Source organism: Parasteatoda tepidariorum, chromosome 5, assembly GCF_043381705.1.
Source record: "Parasteatoda tepidariorum isolate YZ-2023 chromosome 5, CAS_Ptep_4.0, whole genome shotgun sequence".
NCBI lineage: Eukaryota > Metazoa > Arthropoda > Arachnida > Araneae > Theridiidae > Parasteatoda > Parasteatoda tepidariorum.
The window spans coordinates 32,028,960-32,051,685 of NC_092208.1; the positions used below are offsets into that span (position 1 = coordinate 32,028,960).

The 22,726-nt window shown below is 30.0% G+C and overlaps 1 protein-coding gene across 1 annotated transcript in view; it reads right to left on the bottom strand.

Moving 5' to 3' along the window:
* Positions 1-21,933, bottom strand: part of LOC107445344 (putative uncharacterized protein DDB_G0282133) — a 25,897-nt gene extending 3,964 nt beyond the window's left edge. Inside the window, exons 1-4 of the mRNA XM_016059713.3 lie at positions 19,883-21,933; positions 10,650-10,988; positions 7,145-8,248; positions 2,706-3,896 (exon numbers count right to left, since the gene is read on the bottom strand). Of these exons, the coding sequence (XP_015915199.2) occupies positions 2,706-3,896; positions 7,145-8,248; positions 10,650-10,988; positions 19,883-20,477 (3,229 nt within the window). The 5' untranslated portion in view covers positions 20,478-21,933. The remainder of the gene's footprint in view (positions 1-2,705; positions 3,897-7,144; positions 8,249-10,649; positions 10,989-19,882) is intronic.
* Positions 21,934-22,726: the final 793 nt, after the last annotated feature.

The window sequence follows — 22,726 nt, forward strand, 5'->3', positions numbered from 1 at the left end:
TACAACCCTCGTATATATATATATATATATATATATATATCGCAATCGCAATCGCAATCATTTCAGGGACAATCACTTCATCTACAGACCATCATCGACTAGGCCATTTGGTCGACAGGCCATTTCCTTGACAAGGTTATTTCATCGAGAGGCCATTTCGTCGAAAGAGTCATTTCATCGGCAGGGTCATTTCGTCAATAGGGTCATTTCGTCAATAGGGTCATTTCGTCAATAGGGTCATTTCGTCAACAGGGTCACTTCATCGACAGGGTCACTTCATCGACAGGGTCTTTCGTTGACAGGGTTATTTTCGTCGACAATTTGTAGAAAAGGTTATTTCGTAGACAAAGTCATGCCCAATTTTGAAACTAATTTTATACTTCTTTAGATTTTTTTCTTGTCATATTTAACACATTTATTTCTAAGATTAATTTTTAATGTGCATTATTGTTGATTAGTATCGCAAAAGCCATTGCAATAACTATTGTGAATAATTCTTGATGCAGCGAGTGAATGAGAAATTAGCAAGGAAAAAAAGACGATATATAATGAATCTGTGAGATAATGAAACCACTTCGTCGATAGGTCATTTCATTGACAAGTTCATTTCGTTAACAGGCCATACCAGAGGCAAAAATTCTCTTTCGATAAAAAGAAAATTATACTTATATAATGTTTCCCCACAATGAGTAATTCGCATTAATACAGTTTTAAATCTTGTCAAAAAAAAAAAGGAGACAAACTTCTACAATGGTAGCAAAAAATTTAATCAGTAAAACACAAATCTTTTAGATAGTTAGCTAGTAAAATTACTTCTTGTTTTATCAAAAATTATACATTTCTTATGTTTATATATTTATTCTTTCAAGCTCAGTTGATTTTTTTTCTTTCGAAAAAGTGAACCAGACCCTATTATTTGAGCATATCCTAAGTCGGACCCCGATCTAACGAATAAATCAAGACTGAAAATTTACTTCGTTAAATAGGGTTTAAAAAACTTTCTTTACTGTTCAAATATTGCTTTTTGATATGATTGCAGAACTTCCTCCTTCTAAAAATCGCACTGTTAGAAATTTCTCGGAAAAAAATGGTTAAATAACAATTTATTTAAATGTTATTTTACCATATTTAAACAAAACAGTCAGATAATCATCAGTAAGGTTGTATTTAAACTGTTAACTGTGAGAAAAGCCATTTCTTGACTGCCTTCATCAAATACGGTTAAGCAAGTAGAATTTTATAGCATCAAACTAGGCCCAGTTAATAAAGCCGCTTTGATACTTTCAACTGGGAACATATTATAGCCTAGAGGGCCAATCGGCCAATCTCATGACCGACAGAACGAGGTGTGAGTCCTAGTGTTGAGACCACAATCTTTCCTCCTTTCCCTTCAACACATGAAGAGTGCCCATTATCTAACGAAAAGCCTAGCTCCAATGCCCAGTTAATTTTTTTACACTCTTGAAACCATGCTAGTTATAAATGGTTTAAAAACGGTACAGTTTCGTATTAATAGTTTTTTTAAAACTATATTAGTTGTAAACGGTTTGAAAACAGTAAGGGTATAAAATGTTCTTTACAGTAAACTTTACAATTAATTTGATGAACAGATTACTGCTGCTTATTTCACCGTAATTTTGGAATGAAAATTCTAACAGTGCATCTTTTTAAGGTATTCAACTGGTTTCTACACATTTTTTTAAGAAAAGGTTCAATGAAAATTTTAATTTTATGTTTGCCAGGGATTCTAAAATTATGAATTTACTATAAATTTTAACAACTTATGAAATATTTTTCAGCATAAGGGCAAATTTGAGCTTAAAATTTATAAGTTTCTCATGTCTCGCTAACAGCTCTACAACGAATTGTAATGCAAAAATTTCAAAATAATATTTTTCTAGATCAATAATGTGATTAGTGTTTTGAATTGATATCTTAAAAAAAAATTTAAAAAAAAACAATGAAATACAACTTATTGTATCGTTTGATATCAGGTTTTTAAAGAAATATTTCAAATTTTCTTATTTAAAGATTGATAAAAATGGCAAATTCAAATTTAGCAAAGTATAAAGAATTTACACGAAATCAACGTTCTTCAGGAAATGGAATTTAAAATGAAATAAAATTCTGAAATGTAAGAAAATTCTGTCTAAAAAAATTAATAATTCAAAAATTAATGTCTGAATATTAATTTTATTTGTCTTAAAAATGTAATTTATTTTAAATAAATAGGTTCAAAAGCACAAAAAATAACTAGTTTCGTTTACATACAGTATCGTCTGTCAGTATACGAAAAAAAGAGCTGTTACTTTTTCTAAAAATTAGAGATAAAATTTTTTAAGGGATATTGAAAGTTTAAAGATGAATAATAAAAAAAAATCGAAATTTTCTTTGAAATTGCTGGTTTTCACCTCTTCGAATATCTTAATTAAGTTTGTGAACTGTTTTATTTTCTTGGTATTTTTCCTATTTACCATTACTTCTTATTTACCAATAAGTTGAATGGTGTGTATTTTTGAGAAATTTGTAGGAAAAGGTTGGATTTCAGTTTAGCATTCTAAGTTCCGAATTAATAAATTGCATTCAAAATTAGATAAGTTTAAAAACCGTCAGTTATCACCATTATTTTAACTCACTATTTTGTCTAACAAGGTACATAAATTGACATAAAGAAATACTACATTAGTAAATATATACTGTTTTACCTTTGATGAAAGTTTGACTAGAGGAGAATTTCTTTGGCGCATTCTTTTTAACTGTTTGAAATTTTATATCATATGCTGATGGTAAGCCTTTTTTTAAATATGTTGATGTTGATGGTAACTCTTCTTTAGAATATGCTGATGTTGATGGTAAGTCTTCTTCTTCAACATATGTTGATGATAATGCACTATTAGAAGACGCTGATGATTTTCCTTTAAGGAAGAATGGTGACGATGCTTCTCCAACTAATATCCCTGATGATGTAGGCAAATGTTCAGTGTCGGAGTCCTTATTTATGGTTGATGGTTTATACTTTAACTTAGAAAATGGTTCTGATTTGCATGTTGCTGGTTGGGATATACTTCTTTTGTATTTGGCCGTTTTCTTTTTCAAGGGACTTGAATTCCTTCGATGTGGCAAAGTCCTGTCGCTTGTACTTTTATTAAGATTTCTTCTGTGAGAATTACTGTGAGTATTAAGCTGTTCTATTTTATGGCATTGAGATTTACGACTTAATCTATCACCAGCGTTAGAAGTGTCAGGAATTGTATTGTCGAAGCTGCTTTGTGTGGAGTGTCTTCTGACAGCAAAAACCGTTTCAGAGGATTTTCTAATTCTTTCTATTGGCTTTTTAGAAATACGATTATGAACTGAGTGCTGAGAGTTTGAGACGATTGTACTCGATTTATTGGGTTTTGATTGCTTTGATGCTCTGTTAAGATTCCCAAGTCCTGGAACACTATCATCGGAAGAGTTATGGGAAGAATTATCGTTTTTGGTGCTGTTACCTATAAAGTGATCTTCAGCTTTTATTATCTTTTCTAAACCATTCAGTTTCTTCAAACAGAGTTCCAAGTTTTCAATAAATCTTCTCTGATGAGGAACTAATCTAACATTTCTTTTATTATTAATAATAGCTTTGACTGCTGCGACTTCAATGTCACTTAATTCAGGAGCCGTCTCCTTGTCGATGGCCATAACTTTACGGATTACATTTTTAATTTCCTTAACTTTATTTTTTAAACTAGGGGGCAGTAAAGCAGTTAAATTGAGCTTATTTTCCGAACTAGTTTTATCCTCTGCTTTAACTTCATCACACTTTTGTGACATCTCATTCTCAAAATTGGAATCGCTATCGGATTGGCTTTCTCTGGTATTAAGTTCACTGATATCTTCATGTTCAATACTTGCACCTAAGGAAGAAAAAAAAAGCCAATTTTGTTATGCACAAATATCTTTTCGGTAAAATATAGAAATCAGTTATTCTACAAATTATCTAGCTATTATATACCTCAATTAGTTTGATCCGTTAAAGTAAAGTACTAAAAACTTGTTTATTTCTAAAATTACCTAGGTTATTTGCAAAAGTAGTTATTCAACAAATTATCTAGCTATTATATATCTTAACTAGGTAGATCCACTAAAAAGCTAAAAATTTTAATTTCTCAAATTACCTTATCTGCAAACTACTTAGATAATCTGCACAATTCCAACTAGACACTCAAACAAATAAGATCTTTGCTGATCTGCGTTTCTGCTTGCTTAAATTGACAAAAGTTTTTTTTTTCTTTTTGCTATTTAAACAATCAAGTTTCTAGAATCAAACAGCTTATATGTTAGTTGATAGAATCAATCAACAATCCCTTTAGAAACTTATATACATAGAGTTAAATTATTTCAAATATTTTTACACTTCGGTAAATTAAGATAATGCCATTTATTTATTTTTTCAATACCTATTGTGAAGAATATTCAAAGTAAAGAGTAATCTATTAGTACTTATTGTAGTAAAAACGTCTAATACTAATCGCGGAATGAAATATCTAGCTATTTTAGGAGGTACTTTTTAAAATACCTGATAAATATCTTTTTTAATCAAGAATGCATTACTTTAATAACGTTAAAAAATAAAATGAAGTCAACATTTAGGTGAGTGTTTAAGTTACATAAGTTAAGGGGAAAAAGTTTTAAAATGAAGCCCAAAACCTTTTTTCCATGTCATTCCGTGCGTAGTCATTTTTTTAAACCAACAAGATTAACGTATTTAATTCAACAAAATTAATTATTATGTTTAATACAGCAAAACTATAAATTAAACTAAATTATATAGATACATAACAAATCAGGTGAATTTTTAACTCTATATGTTTAAGTTTTGCATATTTCAATTATGCCTCCAAAATTCTGTGAGTATAACAATGAGACTCATTGACCAAAAACTTATTTTACACATTCTTTTTTAAATTTATTAATCATAGGAAAAATTTTCATCTTACTAATTTCAAAATGAACTTAAGTTTAAAACTTTTTAAATTACTATTATTTCAGTCCTGAAAAAAAGCTTCAGTAATGGGAATATTCAGTTAAATCATTTTTAATAAAAATTCACAAATTTTAATTGTTTTTTTACTGGAAACAATAAAAATTAAGTAATATTTGTAATATTTTGCATAATTCTGCTAATGTTAGATAAGAATAGTTGAGCTGAAAAGAGCATTTATCTTTTGTTAGAAACCACATTTAAGCTTCATCTTCACATAACCAGATTTCATACTATTTTAATCCCTTCGTTTTTATTGACCTCAATAATGATTGATTAGCATTTGGTACATTATGATTGATTAGGAGGATTTCACACTTTTACGTTACATTCCATAAGTTCCAGTAAGTAAGTAATTGCGCATGCGCACTAACAATTCTGGTGAAATATTGAACTTGTGTGAACGAAAGTAAGTGATGCAAAATCCTAAGTTAAAAACTCTAAAGTAGTGAAATATCATCTTAACTTCAAGCAAAAAATCAAAACAATAATTTACAATGGACGCTGATTTTATGGAAGCTTAACTTCTTCTAACTAAATTGTATAATTAAAATAAATATTTTCTATAATTTCAAATAATTTAATTAAAAAAAATTCGCTTTTTTATGAACCTAATGCAATAAAGTAACCATTATTTCAAACTGAAACAAATGTTTAATTTTTTTATTAAATCAAGAAACTGGTGTAAAATCACTAAATTCATTTCACATTTTAGAATAACGAATCTTCCATCTTCATTTTGGACTGGCGTTCTTCTTGATCTATCTGTGACATGTTGATGATTCGAAAGTAGGCGTAAACGGAAAACAACATTCAACAACTGTAAATAGCATACTTGTAGCTTTGTAAAACCACGCCAACAAAACGTTAAGATAGAAAAAGTTTTAAATTAAAAAAATAAATAAATAAACAAAATTTAAAAAATACGCTATTATGCGCATCAAATCTTAAGTGCGTAATCTAACGTAAATTTGTGAAATCTCCTCATTCTTTATAAATAATAATTTACGAACTCTTTCACCGTATTTTTTTTATTTCATGTTCGTAGAAGATTTTTACAAATATGTATCAAGAACAGTTTTTACGAAACACCATGCAAAACGAATTATGTCATGTTACTTTGTAAGCAAATCTCATCCATATTTAAAACTTGAATCACACATTACTAAGTTTGCCTCAGACTTAAGAGTCATTATAATGAAACTCTTTTAACAAAGGCACATGGATAACAAATAACATATGGAAAGTGTTTTAGGTGATCACCCGTTAATTAAATTTTGAGAATTCTTTTTAAAAATGAATTTGATAAAGTGCACAGAAAAAGATTAGCAGATTCAAGTGAAGAAGAAACAAAAGCGCTATCGAAATTTTTCGAATCAAGTGAGAAAAACTTTTTACCCCAACTTTTAACATGTCTTAAATTCCTTTACTTAAATTAAATGTTTATTTTGTGTCAAATTTGATTGGTAAATAGTATTAAAGATCTTGCATGATTTTATTTCCTTTAGGATTCTATTAAGATATATTAGTGTAGTACATAAATGATTTTGATTAGAAATCATTTTTTAATAACATATAAAATTAAAGATACATCGCTGTAACAAATTTTGTGTGTTCACAACCGTAATTTAAAATTTTTGCATACTAAAGAAGCTGATATATCATATACAATGCATGCGACACGTTCTGCATGAACTTGATAGTTAAGTTATTAAATCATTAAACGAATATATCTAACGGTATTAATAAAAATAATTATAATAAGGTTATATCACAGAATTACATTATAATATAGATGCAACTATTTTAATTTTAAACTCTTAATTTAAAAAACAATTAAAATCATAAACGTAAGAATAGCTAAGTCAAATAAGAGAAATAAATATTACAAGTAAATTTTTTTATTTAAACAGTACCTTAATGGCATTTTTAATTTTATACTGATAAAATCTAAAAGATATATGAAAACTAATGTGGGAAAATTAGATCTTACCATAAGATTTTCCAGCAAATAAAAATTTACCGACAACAATAAAAAACTGCTACACCAACATTAGATTTTAATATATAAATATGCATATTAAGGGCATTTATGATGGAAAACCTTGTATTAATACTTACAAAGGTTTTGGAAGATGTTTTGATTTGCCGTTGATGTTGCATATGTATGTGCGTTGGACAAGCTCATTTCAGTTGAAGAAGATGAACTTTCTTGCTTGGAGCTCCTACTGGATTTGAAGTTAAGACAGCTTGAACAGCAAAATACTTGCACATTATTACATTCTGATTTGGGATTAGATTCTGGTTTGATATATGTGCTTTCGATCTTGAAAGGGTTTGTGTGATGATTATTAGAATGATCTCTATTAGAATTTTGGGAATCTCTTGATTTTCTGTGTGATCTTATATTAGTTTCAGATAAAGTTATAGAAGCATTGGGTAAACTCTCAGTGCTCTGAAAAGTTGAATATTCTTCCATGCAACTTTTGGAACTATCAGTAAAGCGTAATGCTCTCTGATTATTTGTTTTTCTTTGGTGATCAGATTTTTGATTGGTAAAAGTGTTATCGATCTTTGAAGAATTTGTGGGTGGATCATGAAATTGCCTTCTCTCAGAATTTTGAAAATCGCATGATGCTCTGCGTGAACTTTTATTGGTTTCAGAGGAAGCTAAAGACACATAGGATAAACTATTAGTAAGTTGAGACGTTGAGCAGTCATGTCTGCAGCTGCTGGAACTGCCAGTTGCAAAAGATGAAGAATGGCGCTTGCGATTCCGATCGGAGTTTTGATTGGAGTGAGAGGTCAATATGATGTTGTTTGAACTTGCGTTCGATTCATGTTTATTGCTTTTCATTGAGCAATTATTGGTATAATTAGAAGTAATTGTTCTTATATTATATTCTTCCGCATCTCTAGGGGGAAAATATTCATCACGTTCATCGTAATGGTCAATTCGGTTCAATGGTTTAGTTTCAATTGCTTGTGGAGGAGAATTTATAGTCAATTCAGCATGTTGCTTTGGTACATAGTCTTTATTTTGATCAAGAGAATAAAATGACTGTTCATCATGTACTACAACTTCTCTTAAAGAAGAGTTTGAAAATGAAATATCATAATGTTCGTTGAAATGGTTATATTCAGTTTTAAATGAATGCCTAGAAAACGGCTCAATGGAGTTTCCTGAAGAATTGAAAGCAAATGATGTGTCCTCGTCTTTTCCCTCTGTAATAAAAAAAAGTATTTCTTGTGTTATTATTATCTATAATGTTAATAAAATTAGTGAAAGAAAAAAAAATTTTGTTGGTACCCAAACATTTTATTATGTGCTACTTTTCTTTTTAGAATTTCAAAGTTCTAAATATTAAAAAGGGAGCAAGAAACATTATTCTCGTAGTTTTGACTCCAGGAACGATAAAGTTTGAACAAATATCAATCATTAATTAATTAACTTAAATTATCAATTAGAGTTGGTAACGTTGAAATAAAAAATAGTTCCAAAACATCTCGAGTAGCACTGGGGAACAAATTTTTTGTTGCATTTATACAGATACTTGATTTTGCTTAATTTGAGTGTGGGAATTTCAAATCTGAAATTATTAGCTTCTATAGCTACAGTGTTTTTTTAAAAGGATATTTTTAGTCTTTTTTTTGTCGAAGTTTAAAAACGTTCTATAACAGGGTTACATAAACGTCATAGAACAGATTTAAAAACTTTGCACATTAATTTTTAACAGTGTCCAATAACCAGAATTAGCTATAATAGTACAAACGTTAAATTCTTTTGGTAAGAAATTAAATATATTTATAAACAAAGTTTTGGGTAAAGAAAAAATAGTTTATGTTTTCATAGTTTAGTTTCCCTCCCTAGTTTTGTAAAAGTATATTTATAAATTAAGTATTAAAATGTAAATTGTTTTTTTCTTCTTCCTAATTTGTATGCAATTATAGACACAGCATTAGCCATATTTGGTTTAGGTATTATAGTTAAAAAGGAGAAAAATTAAAAACTACAAACTGTACCAACTAGTCCCGTTTTACCAAAAATATAGAAAGGAGAAGTCTAGCTCTTCTTATACGTAACTAATGCGGGAAACTGCTTGGTGCGGTATGCTATAACAGAAAAACAAATTACAGGGTGAGCAACATACTCAGATTTAGCAGAGTATCATATGTACTGAGATCCAGCGTTTGCGCATTTTATTTTATTTTATAACCGCCGTTAAACAGACGATCAATTTATTAGGTTTACGACAGCTAATGTTCAACTCCGTAGCTTTTCAATTTTGAACTCAATCCAGAAGACAGCGGAAATCCTGGATCAAGTATTGGGAGAAATTGGCCTCTGTGGAGGACTTTTTGATGGAACTAACCCGCATTTGTATTACATGGAGAAGAAAACCGTGAAAACCTTCCACGGTTAGCCTGACCGCAAGGGGACTCTAACCCCATATCAGTCTACCACTGAGGATAATTATATCAGCAATGTGGTCAGTGCAAGCCGGATGCGGAATTCGTATCGACCAGCCATAGCTGGGATTCGAACCCGGTTCACCTCATTGGAAGGCTCTATCCCCTGAGCCATGATGGCTCAAAAGTAAAGGGCAGGCACCGGCGAGATTCGAGCAAACTGCTCATGCGCATTTTATATCCGTCGTTGAACAGCTGACCCAATTTTTGGGTTTACGACTACTAATGTTCAACTCCGTAGCCTTGTAATTTAGAGCCAATCCAGAAGACAAGGAAACTCCTGGATCAGTACCCCCAGAGGTTTTGATTTGTTATGGGAGCATATGGAAGACTTTGCGACTCGACGGATTTAGCGTGCATCAGTCACCATTTACTACACGGGAAGTCTTCGGCCGGCGGGGATTGAACTCAAGAACTCTTGGGCATGGGGAAAACTAATGTGGGAAAANGTATGGAAACAGTGAAATGTTCCGCGTATTGAAAAAAAAATCGAATCAAAAATCAAAAAATACGCGTGTAAAATATTTTCAAAAGATGCATTCAAAGATATGAAACTCTAACCCCAAAATCTCCACCTGGCAATCGAGCGGGAGTAACTTCAAAATCTCAAATAGGAACCGCCATTTTCTGATTGAAGATTTGGATTCTCCAGAAGAAAAAAAAGCATCCCAATTAGACCTTCGAGATTTCTTATTACGGTTCACAGGTAATACTCTAACTGCGAATGAAAATGATAGGGTAAATGTGTGAGCAGTTTTAATCAATGTGGATGATAATATAAATGTATTTTCAAAGAATTATCTTAATTCATAGTCCAGTATTTATCAAAAGCGTAAAAATGCAAAACAAAATAAAAATAAAGTATTTTCCTTCCCCTCCCAATCTTTCCTCAATTTCAGTTGTGGTTGAAAGAAGAGTTAGTGCTAAATCGTTTCAAAAACCTATGCTGCTGTGTCTCTAAAAGCTGTTTTTTCCCCTTTATATATAAGGGCCGCTCCAAACCTTGGGGTACTGGTTTACATTATGTCTATGGAAGCTAGCCTTCTTCACCTCTGTATATTCATTGGTTTTATCACCCACAATACACTTGCTGTATAGAATGGCTGCAATACGAGTGTTAGTTAAAATGAATTGCTAATTTTAACTATAATATTACCTTTCATGTTATGCAAAGTATCCAATTGTGTTTTTGGAATATTCGATGACAAACGTTCAACCGAAGTAGATATTGTTTGTTGGACTCCATTGTTCTCATTTCTACTGATCGTTGGAAATGATGAAACAGTGGGTTCTTTCACATCTGGTCTATCATTTTTTGCTCTAATTGACACCCAATCTTGACCACTCTGTGCTCCAGTCCAATAACAAGGATCATCTCTATAAGTAACATTGTTTTGACTACTACTGTTGATATTACACACTTCATCCCACTCCTGTTTTTGTTTCATTTTTGTATAAAGTAAGTTTGTTCCATCCACTCCAGAAGTGTGGCCTCCTGAAATATTAAATGATTGTCAGAATTGATATTCAATATTTATTAAACGCAACCGGTATTCAGGCTTATTCGATACATAAGAGACATTAACAATTACAATAAGTTAATACTTTTGACATAAATACTGCAATTAATGAAAGCATAAATTTGTGTGGTTAATTATTTAACCAATTGCTGTCCAAGAAAAAAATATTTCAGGCGTTACAAATTTAGCCGAATTAAATACTATCGAACACAGATAAGATAAGTTTAAGTTAATTAAAGACGTTTGTGTCTGAAGTAAGAAACAATTTTTAATTTAAATATAAATTAAAAATATAAAAACTAATTATTTGATAAAAACTAATTATTTGAACAAAACAAAATATTTGAGTAGTTAAAATTGCATGCAAGTTTCAGTGCTACATTGGAGGATCATATCCAAGCAAAATATAGAAAAGTGGCGAAGTGCATTACTCGTACATTACTCGTGTACTGTAACATGACGTAACAAACAATGTTTTTTCTTAATCATTTTTGATCCAATGGAGGTCATGCTCCAATGTAGCATCGAGACTTGTATGCGATTTTAATTACTGAAACATGTTGATTTAGAAACTTTGACATTGACTTTCATCTTTAATAACAAGTAAGTTTACAAAAAGATTTTAAAAGATTCATAATTTGGAACTGATATTCACCGTTGTGGTGGAAGTTAGACAAATATTTTAATAGAAAGAGGATGAGATTTAAACAGTAAGTATGTTAACCCCGAAATTGAAGAAGTATAGAAAAGCTTAGCTTTGACTCGATATGCCTTATAAAAAAAGATCAATAACAGGGGTCTGTTTAGAAGAAATTTGAGTCCGTTAACGGACCCTTCACAAAATATGTTTTCATAAAAACAGACACTTCACAAAATATTTTAACTTAAAAACGGACCCTTCACAAATTTGTTTATCTTCATTATTGTTTTGTTAATTGAATATACCCTTCCCAGAGCAGAAAGCAAGAAAGATGGATGTAAACGAATTAAGTTTTGTCTTCGGCAGACCATTCTTCCATTATTCGTCCGAAATGAATATTCTGCGTTCAGCAGTATAGGCTAAATACCAAATATTTGTATGTTGCATCTCTAATTTAGAATTTTTGTTTATTTTTGAAAATTTAAATTTTTTTTATTATAATTTTACAGTGCTGAGCATAATCTTGTATCTATTTACAATTTAAAAACTTCTTGAAAAAGTCTTTTGCAATAACCGGACCCTATTTGCACAAGTTCATAAAAGCAGGACCCTGGTTGAAAGAATGAGAGTAATTTTTTCACAATTTCACAAAAACCGGATCTTTCACAAAATGTCTGGACAGACCCCTGGATAATATTTCTCAAACAAACTATTCATAAAGGAAAAAAAATTACATAAAAATTGTTTCAATATACGTTATTTAAACAAAAACAAAACAAAAAAAAGAAATACTATAAAATAGCTCAGAAAATTCGCCTGCGAAATAAATTTTCCGGTTTTTCTGATATTTTTCTCAATTTTCTGAGTCTAAGAAAATAAGACCTATTAAGACACTTTTATAGAATAACATTTTATTTTACTGCAAGAACTTGTGTCAGCTCATCAAGATTCGAAAGAGAGTTTTACCATAAGTCTTTTAGGAAATAGCCTTTTGGCATAAAACATTGTTTGAATTTCCCATCAACTTAAAATATTAATCAATTTGTAAAGATAAGAAAGTGATAAATACTTTGGTAAAGAATATCTGAGGAATAACCTTGACATTTCCCGGTATTGATAAGAAAGCTAAACTAAATTTGTATCTGAACAATTGTTTAGTATGAAATGCAAAATGCAAAATAACTTGTGTAATCCAGAGACGAAAATGTTTCTGATAAGTAAAAAGTAATCAGGTATTCATAATAAACAATTTTTTAGTACAAATCACTATCACTGGCACGAACTGTTTTTAATCTGACAAACTAGCCTTATTTTTTAGATAAAATTTTTTTAATAAATTTTCTTATGCTTCTAGTTCAAAGTTAAAAGGCAGAGCAGCTTACCGTTAGAGGTATTGTTGATAGTGGCAATTATTTAGGGACACGGAGTGCCCGAAAAGTATGGAAACAGTGAAATGTTCCGCGTATTGAAAAAAAAATCAAATCAAAAATCAAAAAATACGCGTGTAAAATATTTTCAAAAGATGCATTCAAAGATATGAAACTCTAACCCCAAAATCTCCACCTGGCAATCGAGCGGGAGTAACTTCAAAATCTCAAATAGGAACCGCCATTTTCTGATTGAAGATTTGGATTCTCCAGAAGAAAAAAAAGCATCCCAATTAGACCTTCGAGATTTCTTATTACGGTTCACAGGTAATACTCTAACTGCGAATGAAAATGATAGGGGTCGAATTTGAAAACATTCGCTTCCTTCGAAAACATTTTCCGTTAATATTTTTAGATTTTTGATCTGGTGATTATTTACAGAGATATTTCCCCGTTTTTACACATTTCGCTATATGTTAATATAACTATATTTCTCTCCAGCTCCGATTTGCTGGAAATGGTAACGAAAAGTGAACAGTTGGAATTGTGGACTGAAAATGGAAAACACTGCAATTCTTACAGAGGGAACAAGAATTTCGGAGTTAACAAAGGTTTCCGTTTAACTCTGTTTTGTACATTTAAGCCAGCAGTTCCCAAATGATGTTTCGCGAAACCCGTGGGTTCCATAGAACAGTTAAAAAAATGTTACTTTCATAACCAGTGGTGAGTTTCGAAACCTCGGAATATATTGCTGGTTCAAAACTAAAGCGACACATCTGTAAGCATAATTCGTTTGCAGATGCGTCGTTTTAGTTTTGAACCAGTGATATTTAGATCCAAACTTCAATTAATAATTTATTTAATCTTGAAAGAAATAAATAGAGTGACCAATTCAATGAAATAGAAATGGCATATTTCTTAAAGGAAATTATAATATTTCTTATAACAATATATTGAACAAACTATAAAAAAACAAGCATTTATAAAATATCCCATTAGTATACAGAGCTTTTCAAATCAAATTAACTAAATTCTTTAATTAAAAAATAATAACCATTATCATTCCATAATAACCATTTTCAAGCAGTTCTTATAGTTTTCTTTTCGAAGTGAACCATAATTGGGCTTACTTTAATCATTTTCAGCTTATGTATATACACCAAAACAAATTAATAACTACACCGGATATAGCACAAGAACTGTAAATTTAACAGTCGAACATGAAATGTAAGTAATTTAAAATTATTAATTCTAAACCAATGAGAGATTTTCCTTCCTCTAATTAAATACTTTAAAAATAGTATTTTTCTCTATATTATAACGTTCACAATTACCTTAATAAACTTTTATTTATCAAGTTAGGGTTCTGAAAAAAAAGTTTGATTATTTAACGTACCGAAAGAAATAAAAATTAGCAACCACTGTCCTAGGCAATACTTTAACCCTTTAATGGGCAATTTATTTCTAGTAAGGGTACATTAAAATACTTTTTGAATTTAGAGGAAAAAATTAATTTAGATCAGTTGATAAAATTAATTTTAATTTTGACAACATTTTTTTGTGGTAAGCATGCTTACTACTACCCAACAGATATTATAAAAAAGTAAGAAATTTAAATACTTTAATATTTTTTTCATTTGTAAAATAAATTTTGTAATTACTCCAAACTGAAAAATGAATTATATATTATAACTTATTTTAAATTAATTAAAAACGGGTAATTAATGGGTAAAACTGGGTAAAAACTGGGTTAGGCATATTGTAACCAATTTTATTCAATATTACTTCATCAGAGGTTATAGTGGTGGTAAATATACTTACCACGGCCTTAAAAAGGGTTCTAAAATATCGTATTAACTTTAAAATATATTCTTTGAACATGGTAGCCAAAACCCAGAAAATCTAACAAGGGGTGACAAAAATTTCATGGAAATTTTAAAGGTTTTAATTTCATTTTTATATTATGATCTAAGTTGAGCAGTTTTAACATCTGGTTATATTTCCCATAATTTACAAATATATTTTGGTTGACAGGAATAAGTAAAAATAATCGTTTCTTCAAATTTCATTAACTCTTCAAATTTCATAAATTTCATTAACTGACTATGTTGTTTCATCTACTATGCAGTGTCAGACATTCTCAAAAATAAATTCTAGTAAAATTTATAAATTTAGAAAGAAAAAAAAGCTATTTTTTAAACATTGAAGTTATTTTCTAAATAGAGAACTTAATTTTTCCTCAAAATAAAAGAGAGGGGGTGAAAGATCTGCTTTGAATCTTGTGAGATTTAGACATTAACAGAATAAAATCAAGTAAAATTAGTAATTTTTTTAAAGCAAAAAAAAAGGGGGGGCTTCTTTTACTTTTTTTCACAGTTTTTTTTTTAGGCGTTCGCAACAATAAAGTCAAGTAAAATTGGTTATTTTTTTTAACAAAGAAAAAAAAACTTTGAGAATATTTTCCAAATAGAAAATTTTATTTTCCTCTTAAATTAAAGTGAGGGGGCGAAGAAAATACTTTACCGCTTCTGATATTCAGACATTCACGAAAATAAAGTAAAATTAGTATTTTATTCCTCCTTTTTTTCAACCTTAAAGCTATTTTTTTTAAGCAGAAAATTTTATTTTCCTCTGAAATTTAATTGATAAAAAAGATAACATGCGTTATCCCTTCTGAAACTTTGGCATGCACTACAATAAAGTAAAATAGAATTGGTAAAAAAAAATTAGAAAAAAAAAAAAATTTTTTTTTTTACTTTTTTTAGCTATTTTTCAAATAATAATATTAACCCCCCCCCAGAGACAAATACGTCTGCATTGTTCAAATTTTCTTCTACATATGACAACTTCGAATTTATTAAGAAAAAATTTTAAAATTAAAATGCACCCAAAAGAAGGGCTCCGCATGAAAAAATAAAACGAGTGTTTAGGAAACTAAGAATTGGAATGGTTCAAATTTGGATAGAGTAATAATAAAATGCATCCTTCACTGACAAATAAATACCTTCAGACCACCAACCCAGACAACTCATAGTTATCTGACCCCTGAAAAAATAACCATCTCCTTTTACAAAATGGGAAAATGTCCTTTTGCTTCTTTAAATTGCCTTATCATTTTTATGCCCCTGGGCTTTTTGTCCTTTTATAAAATGTCATATATTTTACAGAACCATCTATACGTCGTATAATCAGTTGTCTTAAGCAAGATGTAAGCTTTTTAGCGATTTTAAGGGAGTGACTCTTGTTGACATTTACTTTGGTCATTTTATCAAAATGTCATATATTTTACAGAACCATCTATACGTCGTATAATCAGTTGTCTTAGCAAGATGTAAGCTTTTAAGGGATTTTAAGGGGGTGACTCTTGTTGACATTTACTTTGGTCATTTTGACATTTTATCAAAATGTCATATATTTTACAGAACCATCTATACGTCGTATAGTCAGTTGTCTTAAGCAAGATGTAAGCTTTTAAGGGATTTAAGGGGGTGACTCTTATTGGCATTTACTTTGGTCATTTTGACATTTTATCAAGAGACATTTTCTGAGACAAGCGTTCTAATCACTCTCTGTTAAATTACAGCTTTTAGCTCATTTAATTGCATCATTTAAATGAACTATTTTTAATTCAGATATAAATTTTGCGTTAACTGCTAATATAAATATTCTGTAATATAAATGTATTTTCTGTTAATATAAATATTCTGTATTTTGTTCAATTTTTGAAATTTAACTTTATTTGAGATTAATTAAAATTATTTGCAACTGTCTTTTTTTTAAACATAAATTGTGATATCAATAATTCCCATTCTTAATAAAAATTTTCTTTGGACAACAAGAAAACCAAAAGTCAATTTATTTCTAAGGAGGCAAGCAAATAATTGCATTAGCTCATTTAATAAATTTAAAATTGTGTATTTATGTACTGTTAGAATTGTTTTATATGAGCGGTCACATAAAAATTGCTGTTTTTATGTTCGTATATCAAATTTCATTTATATAGTACTTTAGTTCACGATTTTAATGTTTATTGTGTGCATGGATTTTGTTCTTATTTTATATCTTTTAAATTATTAAAACCTTTAAATATTTAAAATAGGAACTTCGAATTTTTTATGCTTTTTAACAACTTTGTTTTCTTTCAAAAATGAAATGCAACCTTTAATTTAATAAAAAAGCTATGAACATTGTTTCGTTGAGAATAACTGAAAAGATGTCATCATTTTAAGTAGTTTAGTTTAAATAAAAAAATCACTGTTTTTCAGTCAATAAAAAATAAAGTTATTCGAAAAAAATATTTTATTTCGTTGTTTCGATAATTCTTTCTACCTTTACGACAGACTTTCTTATATTGCTTCTTTAAGGTCAGCATTAACTTTATTTTATTGAAATTAAACTATATTCAAGTCCTCTGCTTTCATTAACAAAAAAATTTTACATATTGCAGTTTTACATATTTAAGAAGAAAAAAAAGAAAAACTGTCACTTAAAAAAACAGGGAAATAACACGATTGGATTGAGTAATTAATCTTCTTTTAAATTTACTAATTAAAATACTTAATTAAAATTTAATTTCTCAGGATTTACCGATTTCACTCAAATTTTGCATTTTGCCATGTGGAAAACTTACAATATTTTGTAATCCATTTTATATGTGAAGAAGTAACTTGTTTTCATAAATATATTAGCCAACATGATACATAAATAGCTAAAATGACGGTCAGAAATGGAGAACAGAAAGCTTTTGAAAGGGCCCCTGCCAAAAATTTTTACCCCAGGGTCCCGAGAGGCGAAATTAAGGCACTGATTGTAACTTAGTGAAGCATAATGAAGCTGCATTGAAACTAGCAAATACAAAAGAAATGATTGATATATCTAAGAATGCATTGCATCAATCATGCAAAGGTTTTCAATTCTTTCAACATCAGGGGTCTGTCCAGACATTTTGTGAAAGGTCCGGTTTTTGTGAAATTGTGAAAAAATTACTCACATTCTTTCAACCAGGGTCCAGTTTTTATGAATTTGTGCAAATAGGGTCCGGTTATTGCAAAAAACTTTTTCAAGGAGTTTTTAAATTGTAAATAGATACAAGATTATGCTCAGCACTGTAAAATTAAAATTAAAAAAACTAAATTTTCAAAAATAAACAGCAATTGCTGCTTCTAAATTAGAGATGCAATATACAAATATTTGGTATTTCGCCTATACTGCTAAACGCAGAATATTCATTTTGGACGAATAAAGGAAGAAGCGTCTGCCGTAGACAAAACTAAATTCGTTTACATCCATCTTTCTTGTTTTCTGTCCTGGGAAGGGTTTATTCAATTAACAAAACAATAATGAAGATAAACAAATTTGTGAAGGGTTCTATTAAAAGGAAAATTATTTTGTGAATGGTCCGTTTTTAGGTTAAAATATTTTGTGAAGGGTCCTTTTTCATGAAAATATATTTTGTGAAGGGTCCGTTAGCGGACCCAAATTTCTTCTAAACAGACCCTTGAACATTGACGTCAATGACGACTTTAGATTACTCTACACCCCCCCCCCCATTCATATTTAATTTCAACTCTTACTCTTCCATTACCCTAAGAAGAAGAATCCACATCTTTAACTTTGTACTTCGTGCGGGGGGCTGGATTAAATTTATTATTTATATGATACTTATCTTTCAAAATTTGAGAAAACGGAAAACTCTAATAACTCAGTTCTGGAAAGGCTGAGTGTCTCATTTATAAAGCATATGTCAAACAAATATTTGATTTGACAAAACGGGGATGAAGATTTTATTAAACGATGATTTTTAGGGTGTTTTGCTACTGTAATGATGCAGATTTAATTTTTAAAAAAATGGCTGACATAGTCCAGTGTTTTAATTAGTGAAAGTTATTGTACTGGCGTATGAGGAAAAATTGTGTTACTAATCACCCGGCGTACACGCCACGCTCCACAACAACCGAACTGAACTATGCATTTATAATAATGAAAAAGCGTCAATAAATATTACAGTCAGCTACAGTATAATGTTTTACGTAACATATAAAAGTTTATTAAAACATTTTATTTTACGCAAAATGGGGAAGATTTCCGTACCGACCGTGATCTGCGGAAGAATAATCACTGTCTTGGCACCTTCTGGGTAGTGACCCACAAGAAACTTACGAAAATAATAATAAAAAAATAAATAGAAGCCAAAAAACTCGGAGTCACCCTCAAAAAAAACCTCTAACTTGCTTGGTTCTATTTCTTTCTTTCTTTTCCTTCCTTTTTTTTCTTCTCTTTTTTGAAATGAAAGTTTAAAATCCAGTGGGCACCTTGGCGATTATAGTTGACGAGATAGATCATAAGGTTACATCCCCGCAAAATGAAAGAAGAGATTTTATACCAGGTTTTGAACTCATCAACGTGCGTCACCGGTTTTAACTATTCGGAGCGCCTTCAATTGGTTTCTGTTTACATTGGTTTCATTTATTTGCGTCACTCTAGAGCTGCACAAAAGGCTATTGGCGACGGTCTGGAAAACATCCCTAAGTTTGATCCGAAGACATCATAGATACGTCACATCCCGTCTCACAGAGAGGACACATTTATATCCATCCATCCACAGATCGAAATTTTGACCTGAACCAGAGCACTATTACTATCCGATCCAGTACCACCAGTGGTATTCTGTTTACAAAAAATACTCATAGAGTTTTTAACAGCAATTTTAATGATCAAAACAATGTGAAAAAATGCAAGTGATGTCTGTTATGTTCGATGTTATTTATTCAATTTCGCTGTTAATTTTTTTTAATTTAAAACTTAAACCATTTGGTTTGGACAAAAAAAAACAATCAATTGATATAAAACTAAATTGGCTTACCTCTACTAGAAATATCTCTTTGTGCTTCATGTTTATTTGTTGAAGTTTCTCCAAGTGTAGGAATATTGACATTTTTTTCGCATTGGTACTGTCTATGACCATTTTCCATGCATCGTCGACAATATAAAGTCACCTCGAATCTCATATTAATATCTGGGTCTCGCAAAAATTTAGGAAATTCGACATTTTCAGCATCAGAAATCAACAACACAACTCTATAGTTACCTGTAGGTTTAAGTTGATCATTAACAGGTCTCGTTTCTGGATATAAAAGCCAACTCCCAATTTCCCAAGCTTCAATCAATTTTCTCAGTTTGGATTCATTTATTAGTGAATTAATGTTGTGAATTGTTAGGGGTGTCACAAGTAAACGAATAGGGTAATCCACCCCCTTGATGGTCAGACGTCGTTTAGCCAGAACTTTCCTAACGGGATCATATTCAGAGAAAAATATTTTCAGCCCATGCCTACCAAATTCTCGATTCAAAATTTTTTGTGAGGGAATGAATTGATAAATTTCATAAATTGCGTCTTTTTCTAGGCTAATTGGAAGATCCAATATCAAAACACCGTTATCACGATCTAATAACGACATGATATTAGAAAGTAATTGAATTGCTTCTAAAAAATTTCTTACTACAGGCTCAAGCGAGAAAAATATAATATAAATAAATCATCGATTCAACAATTACACTATCACATCTTGAAAAACACATAGTCAAATGAGTCCTAAGGCAGTTCGTGATTTCTTCAAGAAAAAAGTTTATAAGTCTATAGTTTTAATTATAAATAGTGCATAATTATAAAATAAATATCCACCACATTGTTGATGTTGAATCAAAAACATGTTGATACATGTTCAAACGGGTTGTTGATACATGTTTCAAATCGTATAACTTCTTCTTATGGAATTGAACTAATGGCACACTAAATATTTTCAAAAATAACTGAATTAAGGCTTAAATTTTTTATTTATTATTTGTTTTATATAAATCAATAGGCATCACTGTTTTATTGTAAAAAAATAATGTAGACAGCTCGTTAAGATTGTATTCGGAATTCACAATATTTTTGTGATGAAGAAATTTATTGGAAGAAATCTTTCCTTAAGTAGCACAGAACATTTATCTTTTACATTCATTCAAAAGACCTGATTGTTTCGGTGAACTAACACATTATAGAAACACAATAAGTGTATGCATAAATCTATACTATATTTTACAATTCGATCAAAAAAAGGTTGCATATTTCAAATCGTACGATTTCGAATCTTAGAGCTGAACTAACGGCACTCTTAATAATTCCATAGATGTTTGAATTCTCCTTTCCAAAATCTAAATCTGCACTGCTTTATTGTCAAATAAAATATAGACAACTCGTTAATCGAAACTCAATATCTTTTTGTGGCAAAGAACTTCAGAAGAAATCTTTTCTTGGAAGGCACAAATAAGCTTTTATTCTTCCCACTAATTCAGAAGACATTATACTTAACACATAACACAATAAGTGTAGGTAGTCTAGAATTTATCACAATACACAATGATCCATCCTTTGCTGAGTTAAGTCAATTTGGCGATGATCCAATTCGTAGTAAACACAACATCTTGCTAAAGGAATTTTAAAAATCGTACCCTTCAAATTACTATAAAATAAATCACATATTCAACTGAATATTTAATTTTACTCATAAACACTTTCAAAACACAAACGCATGATTTCATCCACAATCCACGCCTTCATTTGAAAACAATCTAATGTTCTCCCACTCGTAACTAACAAGCTCCATCTAACGTGAGGAGACGAAAATAACTACTTTCACTTTCTCCCAGAACTTGACGCTTTTCAGTTTTAGTTCGTATTTCGTCGAGGAAAGCGGTATTACGTAATCATAATTATTAAATAAATTATACATGGCGATTCCTTGATGCGAAACAAAATTCCATATTATTAAAATATAAAATTTACATACGAATAAGCTAAATAAGAGAACACCGCAAGCATGTAACATTCTAATTGGATGATAAGTTTTATCAAAAAAAGATAACTAAAAAGCTCATTGCGCATGCTTCACACCAGAGACGATAATTTATTTTTTTATTATCAGACGCTATTTACCCTCTTCTCTTTTGTAAACCGGTTACAGAAGGAACGTAAAAGTGAGCGATTTGAGAGATGAGGTTTGTATTTAAAAGATTATAGGACTTTCTGGTGAAAATAATACCTTTTGTTTTTACTTTCCGATTTATTGGGTGTTGACAGATGTGCTTTAATGATTATGATTAACTCTGGTATTAAACTATGTATAATAATTTTTTTTTAATCTTTCTTATTTGCTTGAAATTTCTATCTCATTTTTTTTTTAAACATTATCTCGTCGTGTCACCCTACAAATAAATATGCTATCCGCCAATAAATATATATCAACTAATTTTTTGAGGGATTTAAAAGCAAAATAAAGAAAGGAACGATACATGTTTATGAAAAATCTATACCACATATTTTCGAAGGAGTTAAAGAGCAAAATAAGAGATGGAACGATACATGTTTTTTAAAATCTACGCCGCATATTTTCGAAGGATTAAAAACAAAATAAAAAACGAAACGATGCATGTTTTTTTTTAAAATCCACAACAAATATTTTAGAAGGAGTTAAAAGCAAAATAAAAGACGGAAAGATACATGTTTATAAAAATATACCCCACATATTTTCGAGGGATTTCAAATCGAAATAAAGAACGAAACGATATTATGAGATTTTCGTGAAAATCATGTTAGTTTTATTAAACGTTTTACTGGAATCAAAAGTTAATTTATTAAAAAATTTAAATGCAAAATAAAAAAAGA